The 24,938-nt window shown below is 48.5% G+C and overlaps 1 protein-coding gene across 3 annotated transcripts in view; it reads right to left on the reverse strand.

Annotated features, from left to right (window-relative positions):
* Positions 1–482: 482 nt before the first annotated feature.
* Positions 483–24,938, reverse strand: part of DDX27 (DEAD-box helicase 27) — a 25,776-nt gene continuing 1,320 nt past the window's right edge. The window contains exons 2-22 of one of the 3 annotated variants that reach the window (XM_055265520.2): positions 23,133–23,279; positions 21,243–21,302; positions 20,826–20,991; positions 19,307–19,353; positions 19,099–19,185; positions 17,998–18,103; positions 15,964–16,137; positions 14,508–14,658; positions 13,759–13,851; positions 11,486–11,585; positions 11,182–11,323; positions 9,803–9,956; positions 8,664–8,745; positions 8,381–8,558; positions 5,814–5,920; positions 5,531–5,633; positions 2,555–2,649; positions 2,336–2,459; positions 1,859–1,946; positions 842–916; positions 483–729 (exon numbers count right to left, since the gene is read on the reverse strand). In XM_055265520.2, coding sequence (XP_055121495.2) covers positions 711–729; positions 842–916; positions 1,859–1,946; positions 2,336–2,459; positions 2,555–2,649; positions 5,531–5,633; positions 5,814–5,920; positions 8,381–8,558; positions 8,664–8,745; positions 9,803–9,956; positions 11,182–11,323; positions 11,486–11,585; positions 13,759–13,851; positions 14,508–14,658; positions 15,964–16,137; positions 17,998–18,103; positions 19,099–19,185; positions 19,307–19,353; positions 20,826–20,991; positions 21,243–21,302; positions 23,133–23,279 — 2,298 coding nt within the window. In that variant the 3' untranslated portion in view covers positions 483–710. The remainder of the gene's footprint in view (positions 730–841; positions 917–1,858; positions 1,947–2,335; positions 2,460–2,554; positions 2,650–5,530; positions 5,634–5,813; positions 5,921–8,380; positions 8,559–8,663; positions 8,746–9,802; positions 9,957–11,181; positions 11,324–11,485; positions 11,586–13,758; positions 13,852–14,507; positions 14,659–15,963; positions 16,138–17,997; positions 18,104–19,098; positions 19,186–19,306; positions 19,354–20,825; positions 20,992–21,242; positions 21,303–23,132; positions 23,280–24,938) is intronic. The other 2 variants (XM_055265521.2, XM_055265522.2) reach the window with 2 other exon arrangements.

The following is a 24,938-nucleotide window of genomic DNA, read 5'->3' on the forward strand; positions in this document are numbered from 1 at the left end:
GTAGATGTTGGTTGAAAACCTGAATTCCCAGCTGTGCAACTCTGGAAAGTTAGTCTTTCCAAGCCTCTGTTTATTGGAAAATGAGGATATCTCTGCCTGCCTCAAGAGTGCAGTGAGTTGACTGGATTCTATTCAGCACACACAACATCTGGTGCATGGTTGGCATTCATGCTAAAGTTCTCTCCTGTTGATATTTTAGAACTAAGAGTTATCATTTAGCTATCTTCTTCAGCTATCATTTAGCTCTTAGTTCTAGAATATCAACAGAAGAGAACTTTTTTGGTTTTTTTTTTAAGAGACAGGGTCTTGTTATGTTCCCCAGGCTAGAAGAAAACTTCTACCAAGAATTTCCTCACTCCATACCCAGTTCCTCTACAAGCATAAAGATTATGCATTCCAACTGTATGTGGTGATACCAAGCTAGTAGACTGTGGGCACATTTTGCCATTGAGGAAGAGATAGTAATAAGATATACACTTGGATTGGTTTCTCTTCCTCTCAAAAATACTTTCATTTAATATAGTCATATGAAAGCTAATCAGCAAGAAGGGAGGTTGACAGACATGCTTAGGAAAATAGCTACATACCATACCACCACACCAAACTTTTTTTTTTTTAAACAAATGGAGAAACGACAGACCAGCCAGGATGACTTCCCACAGGGAAGGGATTTAAGGGCTGCCCCCATGAATTTCTTCAGGCCACAACAGCTACTTCCTCCTCTTGTATCTGTAAGAAAATCAGAGTTAAGACCAGAATGAGGATGGAGAAGCTCCTTTTCCATGAAAGGTTTTTATCTCTAATCCCAAAACCTATGCCCCTCCAAAACAGCCAGTATCACCTGGATTTAGATTTAAAGTTTCCTCCTCGTCTCTGGTGGGGCAAGCCCAACTGTTTCCTTTCTTCAAAGGAAGGGCTGTGAGAGAAGATGAGATGCTGAAATTAGCAAACTGTTCAACAAATGGGTGTTGTCTCACCCCCACCCTACCCAGCTCCTACATGAAGCAGTAGCATCTCTGGGATGCATCATTTTCAGGCCCTAAGTTCTAAGCCTTTATGTGTTTCCACCTGATAACGTGTTTCTGCAAGTCAGGGCCCAACTTTAAAACAAGGTTGGAAGAGGCCCTTTTTAGGTATATATGACTACTTGGAAAGCTTAGTCTGCCCCTACCCCAACCTTGGGCTGGGGAAAGTGGTGTGGGACAACATATTCCTAAGAGCAAGCCAGGATTCTCTGTTTGGGGTTCTGCAGGATGGAACTTGAGATGAAAGAGTTATCACTCCCCTGAAGGAAAGCTCCATTTCTGAACCCAACAATGTACTATTTCACCTCCTCCAAGGCAGGAACAGTGCTAACTGAACACCCCTCTCCTGTTCTCACCTTGGGATCCTCAGGTAGCCCTGAGAGGGGTGGGGGGTGGAGAACAGACAGGTACCCTTGAATTTACATAGTATAAAGCTATAGGTATGCAAGAACTGGGAATGGGGAAGGAGGGAGAAGACTCATAGCTTCCATTAGAATACCAAGGGCTTGCCGGGCACAGTGGCTCACGCCTGTAATCCCAGCACTTTGGGAGGCCGAGGCGGGCGGATCACGAGGTCAAGAGATCAAGACCATCCTGGCAAACATGGTGAAACCCCATCTCTACTAAAAATACAAAAATTAGTTGGGCGTGGTGGAGTGCACCTGTAGTCCCAGCTTCTTGGGAGGCTGAGGCAGGAGAATCGCCTGAACCCAGGAGGTGGAGGTTGCAGTGAGCTGAGATGCACTCCACCCTGGGTGACAGAGCAAGACTCCGTCTCAAAAAAAAAAAAAAAAATAGAATACCAAGGGCTGCATGATGACTTAAAATCCTACCCAGCTCGATACTGTTTCAGGGCCTTCTTGCTTGTGTTGGTGAGTTCTTCATCAAATACAGATTTCTTCCCCTGCTTTTGCTTCTTGGCTGTGCACAGAGAGAATGGGTTACATATGGTTGTCTTTGGCCCAAGCTCCTAAATCCCCTTAAGTTCAAGGTAATGATTCCAAGTTCAGTGGATGCTCTGGCATCCAAAGACTATCTTAATTCTGTCCTCACCAGCTCCTCCAAGTAGCAGCTGGTGAGGCCTTAGGCTCTGGAGTCAGAAAAGCTGGTGTTCAAATCCTGGTTCTCACCAACCACAAGGTCACTGTGCCCCTTAGACCAATGGAGGGATAGCTGTACACATTGGTACATACTAATTACTCAAATAATGTGGGCTATTGTCATCATCCCTCAGATTTTCTCCCTGACCCAAAGCATAGGCTTCAGGGAAAACCTTCCTACAAGCTCCTTTGGGCTCCCCATTCACCTACCAGGACCTCTCACTGGCTCCTCCTCGGGCATTGCTCGGGCCCGCTTGGCTCTGCGATTCCTCTTCGCTAGCCGTTCAGCAAACATCTGCGCCTTGAGGATTTCAAACTGGGACCTTTCCTCTGCCTAGGGGGAGTGGGGAGGTGTGAGTGTGGAATACACCAGGCCTCTCTGACCCACCCCACCGAGTGGGCCCAAACTCCAAGAGGGAGGCCACTCACAGTCATCTCCCCCTTTTTTTTGGCATCCTTCATAAACTTCTTCCTTTTCTTCTTTCCTCTTAAGGCCAAGTCAAATTCCTGCAGCGCTTTGGCAACTGGGATGAGAAGAAAGCATAAGATTTCAGGGATGATTTTATCTTTTTTTAACCTTACGATAAGAAGTGCACTTTTTCAACTGGTAAGTTAGCAGATTAAAATGAAAAGCGGCAAGCACTTCTTGGCTGAGTGCAGTAGCTCGTGCCTGTAGTCTCAGCACTTTGGGATGCTGAGGTGGGTGGATCACCTGAGGTCAGGAGTTTGGGACCAGCCTGGCCAACATGGTGAAACCCCAACTACTAAAAATACAAAAATTAGCTGGGCATGGTGGTGCGCCTGTAATCCCAGCTACTCGGGAGGCTGAGGTGAGAGAATTGCTTGAACCTAGGAGGGGGAGGCTGCAGTCAGCTGAGATCGCACCACTGCACTCCAGCCTGGGCGACAGAGCAAGACTCTGCCTCAAAAAAAAAAAAAAAAAAAAAAGAAAAGAAAAGCCGCAAGCACTTCTTCCACTGATTTCCTCCATCTCACTAAATAACATGCTTTTTTGACTATTTCTCAATCCATTTAAGATACTCATTACAAACCTCCTGCTATGAAGGATGAAGATTTAGGTCACTTACACTACTTTACCCACCAATACAGTTATAACTCTATTTTTATCAGAAATTTAACTTACATACACCCTTATTTTGTCCCATCAAATATAGACAGCATTTCTAAAACTACTGGTATACCCTCTAGGAGGGTAATTTTGCAACCTCTAACAAAACTAGAAATACAAATATCCTCTGACCCACTATTCCACTTTTAGGAATGAATCCTGCAAGCCAAATATACACTTGCTTAATTGTAAAAGGGCATATGTGCAAGGTTATTCCCTACGTCACTTGTTTGTAATGACAAATGATTAGTTTTTAGGTTTTTTGTTGGTGGTGGTGGTGGTTTCTTTTGAGACGGGGTCTCATTCTGCCGCCCAGGCTGCAGTTCAGTGGCAGAATCTTAGCTCACTGCAACCTTGACCTCCCTAGGCTCAGGTGATCCTCCTACCTCAGCCTCTCAAGTAGTTGGACTATAGGCATGTGCCACCACATCTGGCTAATTTTTTGATTTTTAGTAGAGATGGGGTTTTGCCATGCTGCCCAGGCTGGATGGCAAATGACTGTAAACAACCTCAATGTCCCTCAACAATCTACTCATACGATGGAAGAACATGAAGCCATTAAAAAAACAAAAAGGGGGCCAGGTGCAGTGGTTCACACCTGTAATCTCAGCACTTTGGGAGGCCGAGGCAGGCGGATCATGAGGTCAGGAGATTGAGACCATCCTGGGTAACACGGTGAAACCCGTCTCTACTAAAAATACAAAAAATTAGCCGGGTGTGGTGGCAGACACCTGTAGTCCCAGCTACTCGGGAGGCTGAGGCAGGAGAATGGGATGAACCCAGGAGGCGGAGCTTGCACTGAGCCGAGATTGCGCCACTGCACTCCAGCCTGGGAGACAGAGCAAGACTCCATCTGAAAACAAAAAACAAAAAGGGCAGCCATATGTGGGCCTATATAAAACATATCTCTAAGCTTCAAAATTAAGTGAAAAGGCAAGGCATAGAACAATGTGAACTTGTAAGTGTTTTGGGTCTTTTTTAAAGGGAGATGGAGAGGATATCTGTATTAAATATCTCCTGACTTTTTTAAAATTATTTTTATTGTGGTTATATATACACATATAAAACAAAGGTTGTCAGCCGGGCGCAGTGGCTCACGCTTGTAATCCCAGCACTTTGGGAGGCCGAGGCGGGCAGATCACGAGGTCAGGAGATCGAGACCACGGTGAAACCCCGTCTCTACTAAAAAATACAAAAAATTAGCCGGGCGTGGTGGCGGGCGCCTGTAGTCCCAGCTACTCAGAGAGGCTGAGGCAGGAGAATGGTGTGAACCCGGGAGGCGGAGCTTGCAGTGAGCTGAGATTGCGCCACTCCAGCCTGGGTGACAGAGCAAGACTCTGTCTCAAAAAAAAACAAAAAAACAAACAAACAAAAAAAAAAAACAAAGGTTGTCATTTTACCCAATCTTAAGTATACAATTCAGTGGCATTACTTAAATTCACAACATCATACAACCATCACCACTATCTATTTCCAAAACTCCTACCGGGAGGCTACTCACTGACCTCATCGAAAACAGAAGCTCTGCAACCACTAATAATTTCCTATTACCCCTTTCCCCTAGCCCTAAGTAATCTATAATCTATTTCTGTCTCTGTGAATTTGCCCAGCTAGGTATCTCAGGTAAGTGGAATCAGACAGTATTTGTCCCTTTGTGTCTGGATTATTTCATTCAGCTTAATATTTTCAAGGTTCATCCTTATGACATGTATCAGAACTTCATGGCTGAATAATATTCCATTGTGTGTATATATACACACACCCCAAATTTTGTTTATCCATTCACTTGTTGATGAACATAGTTTGTTTCTACCTTTTTGCTATTATGAACAGTAATTCAAAGAACACTGGCATCTAAGTATCTGTTTGAGTCCGTTTACAGTCCTTTACAACAGTGGTCCCCAACCCCCAGGCTGCATACGGGTTCCAGTCCATGGCCTATTAGGCACCAGGCTGCACAGCCGGAGGTGAGCGTTGGGCAACCAAGCATTGCCACCTGCGCTTGGCCTCCTGTCAGATCAGCAGCAGCATTAGATTCTCACAGGAGCACGAACCCTTTGTGAAGTGCGCATGCAAGGGATCTAGGGTGTGCACTCCTTATGAGAATCTAATGCACCCCCCACACCCCAAATGTGGAAACACTGTCTTCCACGATACTGGTCCTTGGTGCCGAAAGGTTGGGGACCGCTGCTTTACAGTATAGAACTAGGAATGGAACTGCTGAGTCCTGTGGGGTAATTCTGTATTTAGATTTCTGCGGAACCTCCCTGACTTACTTTTCTCCTTCTTCCTCTCTTCTTTGGTCTGGAACCAGCTCCTCTCGGGCTCTTGGACCACTGCCTCCTTCCCCTTCTCCAGGAGCCGCTTTGCTGTATTGATCTGTAGAGATAACAAAAGGATGCCTGCCGTGAAACCCGTATCTACTAACACAGGAAGCCACAGCCTGCAAATGCCTGGGGCTCTGATGAGAAAAACATTTCAGAAGGGCAGCACCAGCAGGGATGCAGCAGCTTGCTTACTGAGCAGCCCTGTGAACAAGATCCCACCTCGCAGCCTCACCTGAGCTTCCGACTGCTGCATCTCTTTTTCCTCTGCCTCTAGCTGCAGAACTGCATACACATCTTTCTCCATTTTCTCAATCTTGTCCCGGAATTTGAGGATGACATCTCAATGGGAGAAAATAAAAAGGATTTACAAATAAGGGTAGGCCAGGCATGGTGGCTCACACCTGTAACCCAGCACTCTGGGAGATGGAGGTGGGAGGATTGCTTGAGCCCAGGAATTTGAGGCCAGCCTGGGCAACATGGCCATACTCTGTCCCTACAAAAAAAAAAAAAAAAAAAAAACGCTGGGCGCAGTGGCTCACGCCTGTAATCCCACGCTTTGGGAGGCCAAGGCAGGTGGATCATCTGAGGTCAGGAGTTCAAGACCAGCTTGGCCAACACTGTGAAACCCTGTCTCCATTAAAAATACGAAAATCAGCTGGGTGTAGGGGCACACGCCTGTAATCCCAGCTACTACTCAGAAGGCTGAGGCAGGAGAATCGCTTGAACCCACGAGGCAGAAGTTGCAGTAAGCCAAGATGACACCACTACACTCCAGCCTGGGCAAAAGAGTGAGACTCCATCTAAAAAAAAAAAAAAAATTAGCCATCATGGTGGCACACACCTGTAGTCCCACCTACTCAGGAGGCTGAGGAGAAGAACTGCTTGAACCCTGGAGTTCGAGGCAACAGTAAGCTATGATCGCACCGCTGTACCCCAGCCTGGGCGACAAAGCAAGACCTTGTCTTAAAAAAATAAAATAAGGCGGTGGCTCAAGCCTGTAATCCCAGCACTCTGGGAGGCCAAGGCGGGTGGATCAAGAGATCAAGAGATCGAGACCATCCTGGACAACATGGTGAAACCCCATCTGTACTAAAAATATAAAAATTAGCTGGGCGTGGTGGCACATGCCTGTAGTCCCAGCTACTTGGGAGGCTGAGGCAGGAGAGTCACTTGAACCCAGGATGCGGAGGTTGCAATGGGCCGAGATCGCACCACTGCACTCCAGCCTGGCGACAGAGCGAGACTCCATCTCAAAAATAAATAAATAAAATAAAATAAAATAAGGGTGACTACTAATACTATGTAACTGATGAAAATAATTTAGCTGTGCATTTACTGACATAGGAAATGGTGTTTGTAATGTGTGCCGTCTCTGCTTCATATCCCCCAGACTCAGAGTGGCCCCTGCCTACCGCTCTGATCTTCTGTGTTCCCTGCTCACCACGCCTGAGCCTCCTGACCTTTCTCTTGTTCTCACACACTAAGCTCCTCCCTACCTCACAGCCTCTGCCCTTGTTCTCTCAGCTCAGCACTTTGCCCTCAGACCTCTCATGGCTGCCTCATTCCGATCATCCAGGACTCAGCTCCAATGCTAGCTGTGCAGAGGCCTTTCCTTAACAGCTTAATGAGGCAGTCTCCTCCTGCTGTTCTCAATCACATCTACTGTTAGCTTATTTATTGTCTCTTTCTCCCAGAACCACAGCTCTGCTTTGTTCCCTGCTGTATCCCCAGCACCTAGAACAGAATCAATAGCACTAGGCCCCCAGCAGGACTCAATAACTAGTCGCTGATTAAATGAAGACAATGAAAATGAAAAAAAATAAAAGGGACATTTAAGAAAGGAAAAATGGTTTGAAAGGACATACACCTAAATGCTACCAGTGGTGAGCTCTTTGACACAGAATTACATTTTTTTATTTACTAATTTCCAACAATAAATATGTACTTTTTATTTCATTTTTTAGAGACAGGGTCTTGCACTTTTGCCCAGGCTACAGTGCAGTGGCGCAATCATAGCTCACTGCAGCCTCAACCTCCTGGATTTAAGCCATCTCCTGCCTCAGCCTCCTGAATAGCTGGGACTACAGGCACACACCACCACACCCAGCTAATTTTTTTTTTTTAGAGACAGGCGTCTCACTATATTGCTCAGGTTGGTCTTGAACTCCTGGCCTCTAGCAATCCTCCTGCCTTGGCCTCCCAAAGTGCTGGGTTATAGGCAAGAGCTACCATGCTCAGGCTAAATAGGTATTATTTTTATAACTTTAAAAATTTTTAAGGCTGGGCATGGTGGCTTATTACTGTTAATCCCAGCACTTTGGGAGGCAGAAGGTGGGTGGATTGCTTGAGCCTAGGAATTCAAGAACAAAACAAAACAAAAAAAGACTTTAAAAAAAAAAAAGACTTTAAAGAGGATGTGCTTTATAGGACCCCTACAGATCACAGGAACAAAATCAATGAAAGGACCCAAAAAGAATGAGTACTGATCTCTCTTCCCCACTGCCAATAGTAAGGGAAAGAGGAGTTTAGTGAGAATTTTGCCCCAAGAGACCTTCTCTTCCCAATTTTCCACCTAAATGGGGCACTGTGTTTACAATTCTGTAATAATTCCCTTCTACACAGAGGAGGCAAGCTCAGAGAGGTGAGGCGAAACCTGCACATGGTCACTCGGCAAGGAAGCAGCAGGGCTGGAATTCAAATCTGGCTCTGAACTACAAAGTACCTGCTCTCAGCTGTTACATTCTGTCCTTGCCCCGCCCACCCGAGCCATTCTGCACTGCCACAGGGGTGCCTGCTCACCTTGGGGAAGTATCCTGGCCTTCACAGGGGCCTTGGCAGCTTTTACAATCTCCTTCAGCATCTTCCGCTCATCTTCTCCCACCAGAGAAACTGAGCGCCCAGCCCTGCCAGCACGTGCTGTTCGCCCCACCCGGTGGACATAATGTTTGATGGTATTAGGCATTGTGAAGTTGATTACCTAGAAGGTCAAAAATGAACATCAGTCAGGCCTGGCAAGGGAAGGGGGGTGCAAAGAGGCAAAAAGACTTCCACCAGAAGTCCAAGGAAGACAGGCTCTGCTCACCGTTTTGACCCCCTCAATGTCAAGTCCACGGGCTGCCACATCAGTGGCCACGAGGATGTCAATCTGTTCATCCTTAAAACGCCTAGAAACAGTCACAAACAGCTGTTCATCCAGACACCCTCCCCTAATAATGCTCCACAAGAGCCTGAGCCAGCAGAGGACAGAACAGGGCATTAAAACGGGGATTATAGAGGCCGGGCGCAGTGGCTCACGCCTGTAATCCCAGCACTTTGGGAGGCCGAGGTGGGTGGATATGAGGTCAGGAAATCGAGACCATCCTGGCTAACACGGTGAAACCCCGTCTCTACTAAAAATACAAAAAATTAGCCAGGCATGGTGGCGGGCGCCTGTAGTCCCAGCTACTTGGGAGGCTGAGGCAGGAGAATGGCGTGAACCTGGGAGGCGGAGCTTGCAGTAAGCCAAGATTGCGCCACTGCACTCCAGCCTGGGCGACAGAGCGAGACTCCATCTCAAAAAAAAAAAAATGGGGATAGATTCTAAATGTGAGCACATGGGATATTTACACCCACCCTTCAACAACCCATCATACAGAGCAAACGTAGTTCTGTGTCTGCTAACAGCATGGGCAATTGTCTCAGTTTAAATCAGCCTATCTTTAACAAACACCTTTCAGCACCCTCTGATGAACAGGGTTAGGTGGAGAGTTCTAAAGGGTTCCTCCTTGCCAACCACCTTGATGCCATTCTCTGAGGATTAAACAAGAAATCACATGGAAAGCACGCAGCACAGTGCCTGGCAAAGTAGATGCTCAAGTAATGGCTGCTAACTTTGACTCTAAATCTTGTTCAATCAGACCCAGGAATGTTCACCACTCTCAGAAAGCTTCCAAGAAGAGACCATGTGTTGCCTTTCGAAGCCGGCTTCCTCTGTCACCCCACACAACAGCTCCCATGCTAGGGACAAGCACCCAAGGACATGAGGGTCATCTCTATGAAGTCAGAGTTCTAAATGCATCTAAGACATCACCTCACAGTGGTTAGGTTAAAATGTTCAAGGCCAAGATCATCCTATGTGTCCCCTGCTAATGCTCTAATAGAATGCTCAGGGTCCTCTTCTTCCTTCTATCTGCTCTGCCCCAGAAGGATGGTGGGAGCCTCAGTCCCCAACCCAAATGTTACCGGAGGGCCTCCAGCCGCTGCGTCTGTGACAAGTTGCCATGGAGCTCGCCCACCTGCAGCCCCATGAGCCCCAGGAGGATGTGCATGCGGTGGGCCTGCTTCTTGGTCTGCGTGAACAGCATCACATGGTCAGTGAAGGTCCTCGTCAACAAAGCTGGTAGGAAGAGAGGACTGAGCTGGCAGCTGTTTCTAGGCTCTTATTCAACATGTACCCCCTCCTCATCCACAAAGTATGGTCACTGTGCCTGGCACTGGATAGACAGGCACTGTCCCTGTCCTGTGGAACTCAAATTCCAGGGTGGATACAAAGAAGCCAATTCCTGGGGGGTGAAAAGTGTTGTAAGAGAGAGTGCAGGGACGAGGGGGAAGCAGCTAAGGGCTGGCCTCTCTGAAGAGGTGACATTAGGTTGAATGACAAGGCAGATGATCCATGGGAAGATCAGAAGATTCTAGACAGAGGAAATGGCAAACATGAAGGCCCGGAGGCAGGAACGAGCTTATAGTGAGAAGTGCAAGCAGGCGGCCGGATGTAGTGGCTCATGCCCGTAATCCCAGCACTTTGGGAGACCAAGGAGGACAGATCACTTGAAACCAGGAGCTCAAGACCAGCCTGGCAAACATGGTGAAACCCCATCTCTACTAAAAATACAAAAATTAGCCAGAAGCGGTGGCAAGTGCCTGTAATCCCAGCTACTCGGGAGGCTGAGGCATGAGAATCATTTGAACCCAGGAGGCAAAGGCTGCATTGAGCCAAAATCGTGCCAGTATATTCCAGCCTGGGCGACAGAGCAAAACTCTGCCTCAAAGGAAAAAAAAAAAAAACTGCAAGCAGGCAAATGTAGCTGGAGTCATGAGCAAGCCTCCATGGCTGGGGACCCCGGGCAGGCAAAGGCCAGGCCCGAAGAATCCTAAAAGAATAAAATGTTTGGATTTTAGCCTAAGACCAATGGAAGCCACCGCAGGGTGTTCAAATAAGGACGTAACAAGTACGAATGTCTTCTGCAAGCAATCATCGTAAATGCTCTACAATGCAGAGAGTCACAAAGGGCCGAGTGGAAGTGGGGAGCTCGAGCAAGAGGCTGCGCAACGATCCAGGTGACAGAGAACAGTGGTCTGGACTGACGGGTACAACCGCAGCTGACGCCAAGTGGTTGGGAGTTGAACAGGACACAAAGAGGATTGGTGAGGCAATAAAGTAAAGTGAGGAAGGACCCATGGAGAAGTGAGGCAGCGGATCATCGTTAGTGCAGTGCAGCCTCTGCGCTGGGAAAGACTGGACGGCAGAGGCGCAGGGGAAAAACCAAGCACTTCAGCATGGATACCACGAGCTCAAGGAAGCTGACCAGCCCACCCAACCCAGGCTTGCCCTGGGCTGCCACCTGCCACGATGGCTTCCCGGTCTCCTTCCCGATTAGGCCGGATCCGGATGAACTCCTGCCGCAGGAAGGGAGCCACATCTGTGTTGCTGTTCACAAATATCCGGACAGGATTTTTCAAGGAGACAGAAGCCAGATCTTTCACCTGCCAAGCACAAAGCCAGGTTTGCTCAGCTCTCTGCGAGGTCGTGGGGAAGGAAGCAGCAGTGCTCACCCCAGACAATCCCCCTCAAGCCCAGCCAGGGTCCTCCGCACAGCCCCCTCTGCGTACACCTGCCACCCTCCACAGAGAAGTCCCTCGGCCCACCTCGTCTGTCATGGTGGCCGAGAAGAGCATGGTCTGGCGGTGGTGGGAACACATTCGGATGATCTCCTTCATCTGCTCCTCAAAGTACTCATCCAGCATCCTGGGAGCAGAGAAAGACATGGCAGAAATGGAGAGAGTGCTCTTCGGTCACAGTGAGGGACAGGATTGCATACCAGCTGCTGTTTGTTGTCATTGGTTATATTTAGGACTCATCTATTTTGTTATTTTATCTTTTCACCAAGAATTATCATTTTGCCACATTTGTTTTGTCTTTTTGTGGCAAGTCAGTCGCAGATGTCATGACACCTTACCCCAAATATTTCAGCACACAACTCCTAAGCACTAGGACCTTCTCTTACAGAAACACAACTTCATTAACACACCCAAGACTTTCGAGTGGGTGAATATCTAAAGTACAGGCCATGTTCAAATTCCTTCAGCTGCCTCCAAGTTCCAAGTGTGTTTTTTTTTTTTTGAAACGGAGTTGCACTCTTGTTGCCCAGGCTAGAGTGCAATGGCGCAAACTCTGCCTCCTGGGTTCAAGGGATTCTCCTGCCTCAGCCTCCTGAATAGCTGGGATTACAGGCATGCGCCACCACGCCCACCTAATTTTGTATTTTTTTTTTTTTTTTGAAAAGGAGTCTCACTCTGTCTCCCAGGCTGGAGTGCAGTGGCGCGATCTCCGCTCACTGCAAGCTCTGCCTCCCGGGTTCACGCCGTTCTCCTGCCTCAGCCTCCGGAGTAGCTGGGACCACAGGCGCCCACCACCACGCCCGGCTAATTTTTTTGTACGGCATTTCACTGTGTTAGCCAGGATGGTCTCGATCTCCTGACCTCGTGATCCGCCCGCCTTGGCCTCCCAAAGTGCTGGGATTACAGGCGTGAGCCACCGCGCCGGGCTAATTTTGTATTTTTAGTGGAGATGGGGTTTCTCCATGTTGGTCAGGCTGGTCTTGAACTCCCAACCTCAGGTGATCTGCCTGCCTTGGCCTCCCAAAGTGCTGGGGTTATAGGCATGAGCCACTATGCCAGGCCAAGTTTTATTTTATAGTTACCTTTTGTTTTAGTACAAGAACCAAAGTTCCTGCCTTGCAACTGGCTGCCACGTCTCTAGTCTTCCTGCATCTAGAAAAGCCCCCTCAGCCTGGGCAGTATAGCAAAACCTCATCTCCACAAAAAATACAAAAATGAGCTGGGGCCGGGCAAGGTGGCTCATGCCTATAATCCCGAAACTTTGGGAGGCCGAGGCAGGAGGTTCTCTTAAGCCCAGGAGTTCAAGACCAGCCCTGACAACATAGCGAGACCCCGTCTCTATTTATTTAATATAAAATAAGCCAGGTATGGTGGCATGTGCCTGTAGTCCTAGCTACAGGACATTGGGGGACTGAGACAGGAGGATCACCTAAGTCTAGGAAGTAGAGGCTGCAATGAGCTAGTGTTCGCACCATGGCACTATAGCCTGGGTGACAAAGCGAGACCCTGACAAAAAAAAAAGGAACGAAAAGGCCCCTCATCCTTCTCACACTCTGGATTTGAATAATGATTTCCCAGTAACTGGATTCAGAGAAATCCTCATGGGGACAGCACTGCTGGGCACAGCTGTGCCCTGCATTCATGCTCCATCATGAGATACTGATGGCCATTTTGTTCCAGAACTGTGGATGTGAGGTTAGTCACTTGGCTATAGTGTCTGCCAGATCACTCCACTGTAAAGGATCCGTTTTCTCTTTATACATAATAGTAATCTGTGAGATTCCTTGGATTCCATGTTTTCAGCAAGCCCAACCCCTTACAGCATTTCTCTCCCCAGTGCAGGCTACAGTCTAGGTCCAAGTATCACACAGAACTGTCTCCTGATCTTCCAAATCTCAAACACTTCCTCCACCTTTTTTGGTCTTTTGAGATACATACTTGAATAGTTTTCCTCCCCCTTAAAACCTAAACCAGATTACGTCCCCTTGGCTTAAAATGATCTCTTTTTCATCCTTTAGGCCTCAGGAATGGGTCTTTTGGAATGGGCCTCAGGAATGGGAGTCAGCCAATCGGTTATTCAACAAGTATTTACTGAGCACCTGCTATATACTAGACACGCCCCTATGCATGGGGGTACAGCAGTAGCCCCGTCATGAATACTGCATCCTAGGGAGAGAGGGGAGACTCGGCACTCCTCCTCAGTGACAATGCAGGCAGGACGGGAGGGGCAAGTCAGGGCAGGACCATCACAGGGTGGCCAGCAAAGGCCCCACTAACAAGGTGACAACTGGAACAGAAACCTGAAGGGGCAGGAGATGGCTTCAGGCTGAGGAAACGGCAAATGCAGAAGCCACAAAGTGGGAGTGTGTGGACAGGCTGTGCCAATAGGCGGGCTGTGGGATGTGAAAACAGAAGGACACGCTAAGAATTCGGAACAGAAGCTGCCATTCCCCAATCTGGTGAAGAGTCAGGGATTAAGGGCCTGCAACCTTAGCATGCCTCGGGGCTGTTTGCGAGCTCCTTCCCCTGCCCCACCGCCAGCCCCATTCCAGAGTTCAGGAAGAGTTCCTTCTGTTCAGTCCCAGAGCAAAGAGGTGAGCAGATGGCACAGAGAGGAACAGAGAGCTGGGGGGCGAGGTAGGGGGAGAGGGAGTCCCCGCTGCAGTTACAGAGGCCCTGTGGGAGCTGCGCTGGCATTTCCTCCCTCCTCAGCTCAACACTATGATGTGTGTATGTCTTTATCTCCCACTTACAAACGAGAAAAGATTTTGTTTTGAGAATCTAAATGTTTCCAAATCTCCCTTAGGAAGTGGCAGGGCCAACATTTGACCAGCCTTATCACTTAACCACCATAATAGAGAGAGAGAGAAAAAACAGGAAAACATGGGCTAAGGCTGGGCAGAGGCCCCAGCACAAGTGGCTGATCTGGTATCGCACACCAAAGGCCATGGCCCAGAGCCACAAAGAATAACGCAGTGTGGCAGGTGCACATCCAGGTTGTGGGCCTTGGAACCCCACAGTGCCCTGGGCCACACGCTGTGTGGAGCACCTGTCAGCCTCGTCCAGGATGAGCACCTCGATGCTGCTCAGGTGGAAGGAAGGGCAGTTATGGAGGTGATCGATGAGCCGGCCTGGGGTGGCGATGAGGATGTCAGGCGCTGCCCGAAGAGCTGCTTCCTGAGACTTCACATCCAAGCCACCTGCAAAGAGGAGAGAGCCCCACCAGGCAGCCAGGTCAGCTGCTCATGGGTGTTGACTGAGCACCAGCCACTCACCAGGCCTCAGGCCAGATGCAGAGGAAACCACTGAGAGAGTAAGACTAACAAAGGCCCAAGCACATGGGTTTCCCAGAAACATACTGGGAAAGACAGATCAGGTCATTAAAACTGTGCTAAGTGCAAAAATCAACAATGATGATGACACAAAAGCACTTCAGAAGAGAATGCATGGGCTGGGCGAGGTGGCTCACGCCTGTAATCAATCCCAGCACTTTGGGAGGCCAAGGCAGGTGGATCATCTCAGGTCAGGAATTCGAGACCAGCCCACCCAACATGGCAAAATCCCGTCTCTATTAAAAATACATAAATTAGCTGGGCATGGTGGTACACACCTATAATCCCAGCTACTCGGAAAGCAGTGGAAGAATCATTTGAACCCAGGAGGCGGAGGTTGCAGTGAGCCCAGATCACGCCATTGCATTCCTGCCTGGGCAACAGAGTGAGACTGCCTCTCAAAAAAAAAAAAAAAGAGAGAGAATGCCTGAAACATCCAAGGACTAAGAGAAGCAGCTGCGGAAAGTGATGAAGTCTCTGTTACAGGGAGACAAAGATCACTTCTGACTTCAAATTGCACAAGGAGGCCAAATGCAGGCTAGATAACACTATCATCGAAAAACGCTGCCCAAAGTAATATTTATTTCATTATTCTCACAGAGCAGAAATTATATCCCAAATTTGTTCAGTACGAAGAAAAAAATGTTCATAGTTTTCAGGTTTCGTTTGTGAAGGTTGGTTAAGTCTCAATCAAATCCCACCCGCCTAAAGCACTATGAAAACAGGTCGGCTGGGCGCAGTGGCTCACACCTGTAATTCCAGCACTTTGGGAGGCCAAGGCGGGCGGATCATGAGGTCAGGAGATCAAGACCATCCTGGCTAACACATTGAAACCCCGTCTCTATTAAAAAAATACAAAAAAATTAGCCGGGCATGGTGGCAGGCGCCTGTAGTCCCAGCTACTCGGGAGGCTGAGGCAAGAGAATGGCGTGAACCCGGCAGGTGGAGCTTGCAGTGAGCCAAGATTGTGCCACTGCACTCCAGCCTGGGCAACAGAGCGAGACTCCTCCATCTCAAAAAAAAAAAAAAAAGTCTTCCAGTTTTTAAGTGGATTCAATCAACACAAAGGCCTCTCCTGGCACCTGTCACCAACACCAACAGATGGCAGGGCACATCCACCCTCCACCCCACCACAGTCTCTCAGGGGCTGGCAGCCCTTGGCCAGAAACTCACCCACAGCCAGGCAGGTGGTGATGTTGCAGAACTGGGCCAGCTGTCTGGTGACAGAGTGCACCTGGATGCCCAGCTCTCGGGTGGGCACCAGCACCAGCACGCGGGTGACTGGAGCCTGGCGGGGTTTGTAAATCAAACGCTCCAAGACAGGCAGGGCAAAGGCAGCAGTTTTACCTGGAGCGAGGGGCAGCAAGGAAGCAAGGAGAAGATGTTCAGTTCCCTCCAGGGTTAGGTTTTCACCAGAGCACAGAAAAACTACGTCTGGGAAATAAAGGAACTTATTTTTCATAGAATATTTTTTCTGCTTTCAAATCACATGGTCAGGCTCACATATGTAATCCCAGCACTTTGGGATGCCGAGGCGGGCGGATCACCTGAGGTCAGGAGTTCAAGACCAGCCTGGCCAGCATAGTGAAGCCCCAATTCTACTAAAAATACAAAAAAAACTTAGCTGGGCATGGTGGTGGGAGCCTGTAATCCCAGCACTTTGTGAGGCCAAGGCAGGCAAATCACCTGAGGTCAGGAGTTCCAGACCAGCCTGGCCAATATCGTGAAATCTCGTCTCTACTAAATATATAAAAATTGGCCAGGCTTGGTGGTGGGTGCCTGTAATCTCAGCTACTCAGGAGGCTGAGGAAGGAGATTCACTTGAAACCGGAAGGCAGAGGTTGCAGTGAGCTGAGATTGCACCACTGCACTCTAGCCTGGGTGACAACGGCAAAACTCTGTCTCGAAAAAAAAGAAAAAATAACAGCCGGGCACAGTGGCTCATGCCTGTAATCCCAGCACTTTGGGAGGCTGAGGCAGGTAGATCATGAGGTCAGGAGTTCAAGACCAGCTTGGCCAAGATAGTAAAACCCTGTCTCTATACAAAAATTAGCCAGGCATGGTGGCGCATACCTGTAATCCCAGCTACTCAGGAGGCTGAGGCAGGAGAAGCGCTTGAACCTGGGAGGCGGAGGTTGCAGTGAGCCGAGATTGCACTACTGCACTCCAGCCTGGGCAACAGAGCAAGACTCTGTCTCAAAAAAAAAAAAAAAAAAAAAATCTTTACTCCTCTGATATGGCAGGGCCAGGAGGCCACGGTCACAGAGATCAGGGATACCGCAAGAGGATTAAATGAAAATGACCTTCATCGGACCCCTTGAAATTTGTGGCCCATTACTAGACCGGACATCCTCTCATGCACTGTTTATCTTACAAAATTAATCCTTCAGTAGGCCAGGAATGGTGACTCACACCTGTAATCCCAGCACTCTGAGAGGCAGAGGCAGGTGTATCACTTGAGGTCAGGAATTCGAGACCAGCCTGGCCAACATGGTGAAACCCTGTCTCTACTAAAAATAGAAAAATCAGCTAGGTGTGGTGGCGGGCACCTGTAAACCCAGCTACGGGGGAGGCTGAGGCAGGAGAATCACTTGAACACAGGAGGCAGAGGTTGCAGTAAGCCGAGATTGCGCCACTCTACTCCAGCCTGGGTGACAGAGTGAGACTCCATCTCAAAACAAAAAATTAATCCTTCAGTAAACTGAATAAGCTCTGCAATCTAGGAAACACTGTTGTATCGGTGCCAATTTCCTGGTTTTGATTTTGTCCTACAGTTATGTGGGATGTCACCATTGGTGAAGGATTCGAGAGACCCTATGCACTATTTTTGCAACTTGCCACTCATCTACAAATACTTCAAAATAAAGTGGTTGCAAATTTAAAAGTCCTTTACTCTCTCAACTGCACCAGTATAACTTTTTTGTGTTACAAAAATTTTATGGCCAGGCACAGTGGCTCACGCCTGTAATCCCAGAACTTTGGGAAGCCAAGATGGGAAAATCGATTGCTTGAACCTGAACCTAGGAATTCAAGACCAGCCTGGACAACAAAGTGAGACCCCTATCTCTACAAAATAAAAAATAAAAACAAAATAGTTCAAAAAACCAAGAATACTTATTTAGCAAACCAGCCTTTTGGTAAGTCAACCTAGAGCCCAGCCCTGGCCGTAACACCCTTCTGCCCACCCTGGGTCCCTATCCTTTTCACCTGTCCCAGTGGCTGCACAGGCACAGATGTCCTTCCCCAACAGACCCACAGGTATGCACGCCTTCTGGATCGGGGTGGGCTGCTTGAAGCCCATGGCTGTAATGGCCTGAGGAAAAAAGAACTGGGTCAGACAGGGTTGAGCGGGGGAAGTCTCAGCACAACACAAACAGGGCAGCGGGGGGAGTGCTATTCACAGTAGGGCTGCCAGGGAAGGTCTCATTGAGCAAGGGATACTGAGTTGAACCCTGAAGGAAGCTAGAGAGCACCCCAAAAGATTTCTGGAAGAGTCTTCCAGGCAGAGGGAACAGCAAGTGCAAGGGCCCTGAGGAACAGGAGGCCTAACCTATTTGAGGGCCAGCAAGGAGGCCAGTGTGGCCAGAGCAGAATGAGTGCCAGGAGGTGTCATAAGAGAGGGCCAGAAGGGGCAGAGCCTTGTAGGTCAATATAAGGACCCGGGCTTTTAAGACGAGTGAGACTGGGAAGTTCTGAAGGACTTAGAGAAGAAGACAAGGGACATGATGGAACTCATTGCTTAAGAGAGTTCTCGGCCGGGCGTGGTGGCTCACGCCTGTAATTCCAGCACTTTGGGAGGCTGAGGCGGGCGGATCACAAGGTCAGGAGATCGAGACCATCCTGGCTAACACAGTGAAACCCCATCTCTACTAAAAATACAAAAAATTAGCAGGGCGTGGCAGCGTGTGCCTGTAGTCCCAGCTGCTGGGGAGGCTGAGGCAGGAGAATGGCGTAAACCCGGGAGGTGGAGCTTGCAGTGAGCCGAGATTGTGCCATTGCACTCCAGCCTGGGCGACAGAGCGAGACTCCGTCTCAAAAAAAAAAGAGAGAGAGAGAGAGTTCTCTGGCAACTGTGTGGACAAGAGTTGAGGGAAGCAAAGAGAGAAGCAGAAAGTCCAGTTAGGGGTGGCTGCAATAATCCCATGGTTGCCAAAATTAGCCACTACTGGCCAGGCACAGTGGCTCAAATCCCAGCACTCTGGGAGGTTGAGGCAAGAGGATTGCTTGATGCCAGGAATTTGAGACCAGCCTGGACAACATAGCAAGACCACGCTTCTACAAAGAAAATTTTTGACAAGAAGCTGCTACCTTCAGAAGAGGGCGGGAAAGGTTCATGTCCTGAAACGAGAGGTTTTCATCGTACTGAGATGCATCTTCAAAAAATCCTTCTGCTTCCTACACCAGAAAACCAAAAGAGAGATGAGAATTCAACAAAAAGGGCCAAGAAACCCAAATGACCTTAAACTCCCTTCGGTTTGCCAATAAGCTGCATACTGTCTTGCAGCCCCAAGCTCACCTGTCCTTTCTTCTTCTTCTTCTTCCGATCCTTTACTTTGAGTGTATCTATGGAGAAAAACTTAGCTGATGACCATGGCTCAGACTTACAAAGCACTTACATCCTGCTGGACACTGTCCGAAGTGCCAATGCCACACATTAGCTTCTGAGGGGTGACCATCATCAACCTCGTTTCACAGATGAGGACACTTTGTGGCAGCATGGTGAAGTAACTTGCCTAAGGTCAGAGAGAAAGCTAACCCAGTGACTCTGGTCCAGAGACCAGGCTCTCGACCACTACACTGTATTATGATGCTTTAGCACACATTTCTGTAAGAAATACTTATTGAGGGCGGAAGTGGCTCACGCCTAAAATCCCAGCACTTTAGGAGGCCGAGGTGGGTGGATCACCTGAGGTCAGGAGTTTGGGACCAGCCTGACCAATATGGTGAAACCTCATCTCTACTAAAAATACAAAAATTAGCCAGGTGTGTTGGCGTGTGCCTGTAGTCCCAGCTCCTTGGGAGGCTGAGACAGGAGAGTTGCTTGCACCCAGGAGGCAGAGGTTGCAGTGAGCCGAAATTGTACCACTGCACTCCAGCCTAGGTGACAGTGAGACTCCATCTCCAAAAAAAGAAATACTTATTGAGCACCTACTATGTGGCTGGACCCATCTGAGTATGTCACCCCAAATGAGTTTGTATCACAGTGGCATCCGGCAGCCGCATGGGGCTAGATGGGAAAAGAGTAAACTACCTACGAAGTACAACAACCCAAACAAAATCCCAAGAGAAAAGAAAACCTAAAAGAAAGGATTCAGTGGGCACAGTGGCTCACGCCTGTAATCCCAGCACTTTTAGAGGTCGAGGCGGGAGGACTGCTTGAGCCTAGAAATTTGAGACTAGCATGAGCAACAAAGCAAGACCCCGTCCCTACAACAAAAAAAATTAGCCAGGCGCAGGGACATGCACCTGTAGGCCCAGCAACTTAGGAAGCTAAGGCAGGAGGATCACTTAAGCCAGTGAGTTCAAGCCTTCCAGTGAGGTATGATTGCACTACTGCATTCCAGCCTGTGGATGGAGTGAGACCACATCTCTTTTGTTTTGTTTTTTGAGACAGGGTCTCATTCTGTGGCCCAGGCTTAAGTACAGTGGGACAATCTCAGCTCACTGCAACCTCTGCCCCCCAGTTTCCAGTGATTCTCGTACCTCAGCCACCTGAGTGGCTGGAATTACAGGTGCATGCCACACCAAGCTAATTTTTGTATTTTCAGTAAAGATGGGGTTTTACCATGTTGCCCAGGCTGGTCTCAAACTCCTGGCTTCAAGTGATAGACCCACCTCAGCCTCCCAAAGTACTGGGATTACAGGCATGAGCCACCGTGCCCAGCCAACATCTCTTCAAAAAAAAAAGTTCAATGTAGTAGGCAGAATATCTTAAAGATAAACTGTGCAGAAGAGTGGAGGAAACCCTACAAAGTAAAGGAGGATGTCTTCTGATCTCCTGTCCCCGTTACTGACACCTCTGCTGTAGCGTCTACCTGCTTTGGTGAGGATGTTCTCATCAGCTGATGAGTAGTCGATCTCTGAGGCTTTATCTTCTGAGCCTTCCTCATCATGCTCTTGAAGGTCTTCCTGCTCCTTTGGTTCAGACCCTTCCTTTGCTTCTTTCTCCTTCTCCAACTTCCCAGACTTGGCTTCTTTATCCTGGGAAAAAAATTAAAGTGAGGGTGATGAGAAACTTCTAGAAATCCAGAACCTAAGTAGAGTGATAGGAAGCTCTCTGGCCTTAACGGACGGCTGTGGGGATTCTCAGTACAGATTCACAGCAAACACACAGAAGAGCGCGCCTGCCCCAGCCATGCCCCCCTCTGTAAGGGCTTCCAGAGAGATGGTGGGGTTGCGGTGAGAATAAAGTGTGGGGCATAACAACGAGAAATAGCCACTTTTCTTCTCACCTCTGTTTTCCTTTTCTTTCGAACTTTCTCAATCTTCTCATCTAATGTAGTGGCTGCCCTCTGCAGATAAAAATAAAGAGGTGAAAAAGAAATTTTCATTGAAACATTGAATAAGAGAACAAACTCTTCATAATTAACTTGAAAAAGAAAAAATTTTGGCCCTCTCCGAAAATATATATACATATTATATATATAAAAATTTTAGGCCGGGCACGGTGGCTCACGCCTATAATCCCAGCACTTTGGGAGGCCGAGGCGGGCGGATCACCTGAAGTCAGGAGTTCGAGACCAGCCTCAACATGGAGAAACCCCGTCTCTACTAAAAAAATACAAAATTAGCCAGGTGTGGTGGTGCATGCCTGTAATCCCAGCTACTCGGGAGGCTGAGGCAGGAGAACTGCTTGAACCTGGGAGGCGGAGGTTGCAGTGGGCCGAGATCGTGCCATTGCACTCCAGCCTGGGCAACAAGAGCAAAACTCCGTCTCAAAAAAAAAAAAAAAAATTTTAAATCCTCTCCAGACGATCTTGAAAAGGCAATGCTAGTAAGGCTGAGCGCAGTGGCTCACACCTGTAATCCCAGCACTTTGGGAGGCCGAGGCAGGCGGATCACCTGAAGTCAAGAGTTCAAGACCAGCCTGACCAACATGGAGAAACCCCATCTCTACTAAAAATACAAAATTGCCAGGCATGGTGGCACATGCCTATAATCCCAGCTACTCAGGAGGCTGAGGCAGGAGAATCACTTGAACCCAGGAGGCAGAGGTTGCAGTGAGCTGAGATCATACCATTGCACTCCAGCCTGGGTGACAGAGTGAGACTCTGTCTCAAAAGCAAAAAAAAAAAAAAAAAAACTACAAAAAATTAGCTGGGCATGGTGGTGGGCAACTGTAATCCCAGCGACTTGGGTGGCTAAGGTATAAGAATCGCTTAAACCCAGGAGGCAGAGGTTGCAGTGAGCCGAGATGGCGCCATTACACTCCAGCCTGAGCAACGGAGAGAGACTCTGTCTCAAAAAAAAAAGAAAAGGCAATGCTGGTTTACTTCAATCAGGATAAGGACCAGTGAAGCCTGGATTAAACTGTTCTGGACAGGCAATATTTCTCTTTGAAGCACATGAAATGGAAAATAACTTGGATGCATCTTCTAGTTTAACCAGATTCACAGAAAGTCATGGGATCTTGGCAAACAAGCAGATGACAATGACATCTGTGGTAGCTTTGGCTGTGCTGTGTGGGAACCAGGGACACTGCACAGTGACACCACAGGAGACCACCTGGCAAGTGCTCATACTTTGTTTGGTATTAAAGACGAGTCTTCCCCAGCAAGCAGACTCAGAAAAAAAAAAAAAAGACACTGAGTCATTTGTGATCCCTGTGCCCATCTCATCAAAAGTATACCAGATATTTTCTTTTGTTTTTTTTTTAGCCAGTTATTTTCAAAGGAGTTCTAGTATCTGCTGAATGTAAACAGTTGGTCAGGCAGGTCAGGGCTAGGCCCTGAAACCCACAGTCCAATCTTAATAGCCCAAAGTCTGGAGCTGTCCATCACTGTCAGTCTCACCTTCTTCTCTTTTTTTTTTTTTTTTTTTTTTTTTTAGAGACAGAGTCTCACTCTGTCACCCAGGCTGGAGTGCATGCAGTGGCATGATCTCAGCTCACTGCAACCTCCACCTTCCGGGTTCAAGCGATTCTCCTGCCTCGGCCTCCCCAGTAGGTGGGACCACAGGTACGTGCCACCACAATCGGCTAAGTTTTTGTATTTTTAGTAGAGATGGGGTTTCATCTTGTTGGCCAGGCTGGTTTCGAACTCCTGACCTCAAGTGATCCGCCTGCCTCGGCCTCCCAAAGTGCTGGGATTACAGGCGTGAGCCACTGCGCCCGGCCCCCTCACCTTCTTCTTGAGTTGGCTCATGACATCAGCCAGGGCCCAGCTGCCATCATACGTCCCCTCCTTCTCAGTGAAAACGAAGTCAGGGTTGAAATCAGCACTGCGATTCTTCCCCAAGGCTTTTTGTCGTCTGCCCAGCACAATGGGCCCCTGGGAAGAGTAAGAGACAGAGTGACTTTGGGGGTGAGATAAAGAATGATAGAAAGCAAGAAGGGGCCAGGCAGAGTGGTTCACACCTGTAATCCCAGCACTTTAGGAGGCCAAGACATGCGGACGAGGTCAGGAGTTCAAGACCAGCCTGACCAACATGATGAAATGCAGTCTGTACTAAAAATACAAAAAAGACGGGCGTAGTGGCTCACACCTGTAATCCCAGCACTTTGGGAGGCCAAGGTGGGAGGATCACGAGGTCAGGAGTTCAAGACCAGCCTGGCCAATATAGTGAAACCCCATCTCTACTAAAAATACAAAAATTAGCCAGGTGTGGTGGCACGCGCCTATAGTCCCAGCTACTTGAGAGGCTAAGGCAGAAGAATTGCTTGAACATGGGAGGCGGAGGGTGCAGTGAGCCAAGACCACATCATTGCACTCCTGCCTGGGCAACAGAGTGAAACTCCATCTCAAAAAAAAAAGAAATACAAAATAATTAGCTGGGCGTGGTAGCGCATGCCTGTAATCCCAGCTACTCAGGAGGCTGAGGCAGGAGAATTGCTTGAACCCAGGAGGCAGAGGTTGTGGTGAGCCGAGATTGCGCCACTGCACCCCAGGCTGGGTGACAGGGCGAGACATGGACTCAAGAAAAAAAAAATAGAAAGGAAGAAAGAAATGAGGGTCACACCTCTCTCAGCAACTGATAGATCAAGCAGACCAAAAATGAGTAAGTCTGTAGAAAATTTGAACAGCACAATTAAAAAGCTTCATCCCAATGAATGTATACAGAACACTGCATTTCTCATTACAGAATGCATACGGAATCAAAAAAAGTGAAATCCATAGAAACAGAGAGTAGAATGGCGGTTGCCAAGGGCTGGAGTGTGGTGGAAATGGAGAGATGTTGGTCACACGGTATACACTCTTCAGTTTTGCAATGTACAAGTTCTGGGGATCCAATGTACAGCATGGTGACTACAGTTAATAACAATGTATTGGGCTGGGCAAGGTGGCTCACACCTGTTATCCCAGCACTTTAGGAGGCGGACACGGGTGGATCAGCTGAGGTCAGGAGTTTGAGGCCAGCTTAGCCAACATGGTGAAACCCCGTCTCTACTAAAAATACAAAAAATTAGCCACGAGTGGTGGCGCATGCCTGTAGTCCCAGCTACTAGGGAGGCTGAGGCAGGAGGATTGCCTGAACCCGGGAGTTGGAGGCTGCAGTGAGCCGAGATCACGCCACTGCACTCCACCCTGGGCGACCCAGCAAGACTCTGTCTCAAAAAAAAATGAAGTGAATGAGACTGGAGTGTTGGTCATGAAGGAGAGCTGTGAGATGAAAATCAAGGTGGGAAGGACAAGATCGTGAGGACCTTGAAAGCCAAGTGAAAGCAGTCTGGAGAGGTTTTTTTGTTTTGTTTTTAGCAATTTGAATCATTTCTTGAAAAACAAACACAGACAAACACTAAACACTGAGTTGGTGCCCGGAGCGGTCCGCAGGGTTGGAGGCCAGCCCCGCATCATGGGTGTGACCGGGCACTGTGTGCCTGTGCAGGGGCCCGGCTCCTCGGGGACTGGCCCATGACCTCCCACGGAGCGGGCTGAGCCAAGGCCTGTCAGAGAGGGGGCCGCAGCCAGCAGGCCTGGGCGGCCGCCCGC

Source organism: Symphalangus syndactylus, chromosome 24, assembly GCF_028878055.3.
Source record: "Symphalangus syndactylus isolate Jambi chromosome 24, NHGRI_mSymSyn1-v2.1_pri, whole genome shotgun sequence".
Classification (NCBI taxonomy): Eukaryota; Metazoa; Chordata; class Mammalia; order Primates; family Hylobatidae; genus Symphalangus; species Symphalangus syndactylus.